Source organism: Notolepis coatsorum (genome assembly GCF_963971535.1).
Source record: "Notolepis coatsorum genome assembly, chromosome: 1".
NCBI lineage: Eukaryota > Metazoa > Chordata > Actinopteri > Aulopiformes > Paralepididae > Notolepis > Notolepis coatsorum.
The window spans coordinates 122,461,412-122,467,411 of NC_140165.1; the positions used below are offsets into that span (position 1 = coordinate 122,461,412).

Genomic DNA, 6,000 nt, shown 5'->3' on the forward strand with positions numbered 1-6,000 from the left:
CAGGCTGGGCTGGGGGGGCTAGGCAGACCACATGTTACCCCCAATACAGGCTGGGCTGGGGGGGCTAGGGAGAACACATGTTACCCCCAATACAGGCTAGGGCTGGGGGGGCTAGGGCTGGGGCGACTAGGGCTGGGGCGACTAGGGCTGGGGCGACTAGGGCTGGGGCGACTAGGGCTGGGGCGACTAGGGCTGGGGTGACTAGGGCTGGGGCGACTAGGGCTGGGGCGACTAGGGCTGGGGCGACTAGGGCTGGGGCGACTAGGGCTGGGGCGACTAGGGCTGGGGCGACTAGGGCTGGGGTGACTAGGGCTGGGGCGACTAGGGCTGGGGTGACTAGGGCTGGGGTGACTAGGGCTGGGGCGACTAGGGCTGGGGCGACTAGGGCTGGGGTGACTAGGGCTGGGGCGACTAGGGCTGGGGCGACTAGGGCTGGGGTGACTAGGGCTGGGGCGACTAGGGCTGGGGTGACTAGGGCTGGGGTGACTAGGGCTGGGGTGACTAGGGCTGGGGTGACTAGGGCTGGGGTGACTAGGGCTGGGGCGACTAGGGCTGGGGCGACTAGGGCTGGGGCGACTAGGGCTGGGGCGACTAGGGCTGGGGCGACTAGGGCTGGGGCGACTAGGGATGGGGCGACTAGGGCTGGGGCGACTAGGGCTGGGGCGACTAGGGCTGGGGCGACTAGGGCTGGGGTGACTAGGGCTGGGGCGACTAGGGCTGGGGTGACTAGGGCTGGGGTGACTAGGGCTGGGGCGACTAGGGCTGGGGCGACTAGGGCTGGGGCGACTAGGGCTGGGGCGACTAGGGCTGGGGTGACTAGGGCTGGGGCGACTAGGGCTGGGGTGACTAGGGCTGGGGCGACTAGGGCTGGGGCGACTAGGGCTGGGGTGACTAGGGCTGGGGCGACTAGGGCTGGGGCGACTAGGGCTGGGGCGACTAGGGCTGGGGCGACTAGGGCTGGGGTGACTAGGGCTGGGGCGACTAGGGCTGGGGTGACTAGGGCTGGGGCGACTAGGGCTGGGGCGACTAGGGCTGGGGCGACTAGGGCTGGGGCGACTAGGGCTGGGGCGACTAGGGCTGGGGCGACTAGGGCTGGGGTGACTAGGGCTGGGGCGACTAGGGCTGGGCGATATCAAATAAATTCATATAGTGATAGTCATCTGGATCTTTTTCCGATATCCATATATATCACGATTTCAAGATTCAAGATTCAAGATATGTATTTGTCACATACAGACACGAGACATGTAGTGAAATGAAGGTGGCCATGCAAAAATACAAGTAATAAAATAGAATAGATAATAAAATAGACAAAAAGTCTCAAAATAGTTACCGCAAGTATTTTTTTCCCTCAAATTAATAAATTTGAGGCCTCAAAATAGTATTTTGTTCCCTCATGATTTGAACAAACCTTCACTCACTGGAAATGTCTTTTTCCCATAGACGTATATACGAAAATGTGAGTCTCTCTCTGCCTCTCTCCCTCTCTCTCAAATGCAGTGAGCGCTCCGTAATATGATCATGATCATTATGATCGACTGGAATAAAACAAATAATATACGTTTACAACTTACATACTGTAGTTGTCTCCTTTGTTCATTAATGTTACCTAAATGTCATAAGTGAATTGTATAGAAACAACTCACCAAAATTGACTATTGCACAACTGATTTGACAAAAAAAAATCCACCAAGGGGGGAGACCCCCCCTGCCCCCTCCCTTGCCATACCTTGGCATTTTGTGAAATGATGATACTGCTCTAGGGGCTGTGCCCCCCTAAAGGTCTGATGCTAGAACCTCCCCTGGTGTACAGTATCCACCTCCACCACAATAAAACCGTCAACCAAATGGCATTATATTACTTATTCATCAAGGCACACTAACATTACAATACATCACAAAACACACACGCACACAGAAAGGCCACCTTAGAGATCATGTTCATCCCCATGGCGTCTCCGGTTTTGGACTGGTAGCGGATGTACAGGTTTCGACCAGCCAGACCGATCTGCAGCTTCTCAAGGCGGGCGAACCTGCGACAAACAAACACACACGTATAATTCAGACCGGAGCGACTGGTTATACATGAGATCCAGTTGATGAGGGAGAGAGAGGAGCAGCTTAAAGGTGGAGCTCGCTGCAATACAGTGGAGCGAAACCGCACCACAGACACAATTCCATTCAGCTCCATTGTATTGGAGTGACGTCAGATATCTCTATGGCAGATATCTCTATGGCAGATATCTCTATGGCAGACATCTCTATGGCAGGCATCTCTATGGCAGATATCTCTATGGCAGACATCTCTATGGCAGATATCTCTATGGCAGACATCTCTATGGCAGACATCTCTATGGCAGATATCTCTATGGCAGACATCTCTATGGCAGATATCTCTATGGCAGACATCTCTATGGCAGGTATCTCTATGTCAGATTGTGACGTACTTGGGTACGTGGGTTGGTCATTACCATTATTACTGTATTGATGACACCACCTGAACATCAGGTTAGTATATGTACATATGTTATGTTTTGGATGTGATGTGTGTGTGTGTTTGAATGATAGCTAATGCTGTCTCTTTTTCTCTATCAGGTGCCGCCCGTCCCTACACTGAAGAGTGCTGATTGCCTAATGGGTAACAGCTGATGACAATCACTTCAAGAGGGACGGGTGGACAGATATACCAGACAGCACACACTCATCCGCGCGCCTCTCTGTGTCAGTTACCAGTGACCAGGCTGTTGGAGGTTGCCATTGTTTACCACTGTTGTGTGGAATTATTATAACACTGTCCTTGATTTACCACTGTTTGTGTGGAATAATTGTTATAATACTGCCCTTTGTGTCCACTGTTGTGTGGGACTGGTCTATCGTGTGATCTTGCTGTTCACACCACTTACCTGGTAGGCATTATATTTGTGTTGGTGTAGCTACCAGGTGAGTACATATATATATATATATATTGTGGCCTTCTGCCTTTTTGCCACTTGTGTGGAAGTAATATATATATATATCTATGTATTGGGCCTTCTGCCTTTTTGCCACTGTTTGTGTGGAACTATATTGTGCTGGGCACATTGTGTACATTTGCTGGGGGATTCCCAGACTTGTCCTGTGACACTAGGTCACTAGGGCTTGTGTTGGCTCTTGTGCCTTACTCTATTATTATATTACTTGTTTGTTCTCCCCTTACCTTTCTCCCTGTTTGTTAATTGTTTGTGGGTTGTTTTTTTCCCTTTGTTAAATACTCATATTACAGGTGGAGGTTTGAATTCCTGCCCCAGATAATAAATATAATTTACCTTTTGAAAGCGCGTTTGTGTTGTTTTACTATCTGCCGGGACCTTGCTTTAAAAGCATCTACTGAGGGGGTTGTTTTGTCATGTGCAGCTTGCCTCAAGTTTCTATTATATGTGGTCATTAGACCTTAGCACATGACAGATATCTCTATGGCAGACATCTCTATGGCAGATATCTCTATGGCAGACATCTCTATGGCAGATATCTCTATGGCAGATATCTCTATGGCAGACATCTCTATGGCAGATATCTCTATGGCAGATATCTCTATGGCAGACATCTCTATGGCAGATATCTCTATGGCAGATATCTCTATGGCAGACATCTCTATGGCAGACATCTCTATGGCAGATATCTCTATGGCAGACATCTCTATGGCAGATATCTCTATGGCAGATATCTCTATGGCAGATATCTCTATGGCAGACATCTCTATGGCAGATATCTCTATGGCAGATATCTCTATGGCAGGTATCTCTATGGCAGATATCTCTATGGCAGGTATCTCTATGCCAGACATCTCTATGGCAGACATCTCTATGGCAGACATCTCTATGGCAGATATCTCTATGGCAGACATCTCTATGGCAGATATCTCTATGGCAGACATCTCTATGGCAGATATCTCTATGGCATATATCTCTATGGCAGATATCTCTATGGCAGATATCTCTATGGCAGACATCTCTATGTCAGGTATCTCTATGGCAGATATCTCTATGGCAGACATCTCTATGGCAGATATCTCTATGGCAGACATCTCTATGGCAGATATCTCTATGGCAGGTATCTCTATGTCAGATATCTCTATGTCAGATATCTCTATGGCAGGTATCTCTATGGCAGATATCTCTATGGCAGATATCTCTATGGCAGATATCTCTATGGCAGATATCTCTATGGCAGGTATCTCTATGTCAGATATCTCTATGGCAGATATCTCTATGGCAGATATCTATATGGCATATATCTCTATGGCAGATATCTCTATGGCAGATATCTCTATGGCAGATATCTCTATGGCAGATATCTCTATGGCAGATATCTCTATGGCAGGTATCTCTATGTCAGATATCTCTATGGCAGATATCTCTATGGCAGATATCTATATGGCAGATATCTCTATGGCAGATATCTCTATGGCAGATATCTCTATGGCAGGTATCTCCAAAACTAGGCGAATCACACCGAAACCATCTGGATCGATAGGTAGCACTCTGGGTAGGGTAAGGGGGAAATGTTTTTATTTTATATTTTGGGTAAACTACCCCTTTAAATGGGCCGCCTTGTTGTCAGAGTTTTTGTCTTGTTTGATTATAATATCTATCTATAATATCTATGATCAGCTGATAGCTGATTGGTGTACACCTCTGATCAGATGATAGCTAACTGACAAAATTTGAGAAATGGGGGCAATTATAACATTCTACAATTAAATAATAAATAAAAATAATTTGAAATCAGTTAAAATTACAACAGATTCTGACTACGTGAGAATATTTCTGTCTCCGCTTCGCGGCGCTGACCTGCTGGTGTTGTCGAAGGCCTCCTTGGAGGCCTGGAAGCCGTCGGTGCTCTCCAGCCAGGCCTTGACCTCCGCTGCCATGCAGGCAGAGGGCAGCCGCACCACGGGACCTCGCGTCATGCCGTCGGCCAGGATGCGGCTGCTGGCACCCCCACCCAACTGTAGAGCAGAGGGGGAGGGGAGGTTAGGCTCAGGGGGAGGTGTGTATGTTATTACCACTGAACCTATAGGGATTTACATTACATTTACATGTTACAGTGATTTGGATTACACATGACATGATAGTGTGACCGGTCACTCACAGCGATCGCTCGGCAGCCCCGGTTGGTACTGGCCACCAGACAGCCCTCTGTGGTCGCCATGGGAACCTGGAACTGCTTCCCATCCAGGTGTAGTGGTCCGGCCACTCCCACTGGTACAGGCATGTAGCCAATCACGTTCTCACAGCACGCGCCCATCACCTGGCGACCGAAAAAAAACAAATCTCGTTAGGCATCAAATCCAAATGTGATTCAAATTTTTTGTGAACGAGGGGGTTACACACGATACATCTTTGTGGAGTATCGTGTAGAACTTTATCAAGTCGAAATGTACTCAACCCTTTCACTGCCACACGACAGCCGGTTAACCCTTTCACTGTGACAATACAGAAGGTTAGCCCTTTACTATCACACAACCGACGGCGATGCTCCATCATTAGCATGGCTCTGTGGCCAATAGTGGAAGAGTTGTACTGGGTGACTAATAGGGGTGGGGGGAAATATCGATACGTAGTAGTATCGCGATACTTTGCGTGGCGATACTGTATCGATACAGGGACGCCAAGTATCGATATTTAATTATTTATTAAACCTTTTTTTTATATATTGTTTTTTATATAAGGAAGTTGCATTGTTCATTTCAATACCTGTAATAGTACAGTAGTCCACACACACATGTGCATTCAGTTAAGTTGGAATATGACTGTAATACAAACAGTTCAGTTTGTCAGGTACATGCAACACAGATTACAGTGTTGACATCTGTCTGCTTGAGAAAATACCATGTTCTGCAATACAAACGATTGAACTGAGATGAACAGACTGAACTTTATTTTATTAGGTAAAACATGTTGACAGAGTTTTACTTTGCAGTTGAAAAAGGGTAATAAATCGCAATATATCGCAATATTA

The 6,000-nt window shown here is 47.6% G+C and overlaps 1 protein-coding gene across 1 annotated transcript in view; it reads right to left on the reverse strand.

Annotated features, from left to right (window-relative positions):
- Positions 1-6,000, reverse strand: part of hmgcra (3-hydroxy-3-methylglutaryl-CoA reductase a) — a 50,545-nt gene that overhangs the window by 20,711 nt on the left and 23,834 nt on the right. The window contains exons 13-15 of the mRNA XM_084313152.1: positions 5,131-5,289; positions 4,830-4,987; positions 1,928-2,033 (exon numbers count right to left, since the gene is read on the reverse strand). Coding sequence (XP_084169278.1) covers positions 1,928-2,033; positions 4,830-4,987; positions 5,131-5,289 — 423 coding nt within the window. The remainder of the gene's footprint in view (positions 1-1,927; positions 2,034-4,829; positions 4,988-5,130; positions 5,290-6,000) is intronic.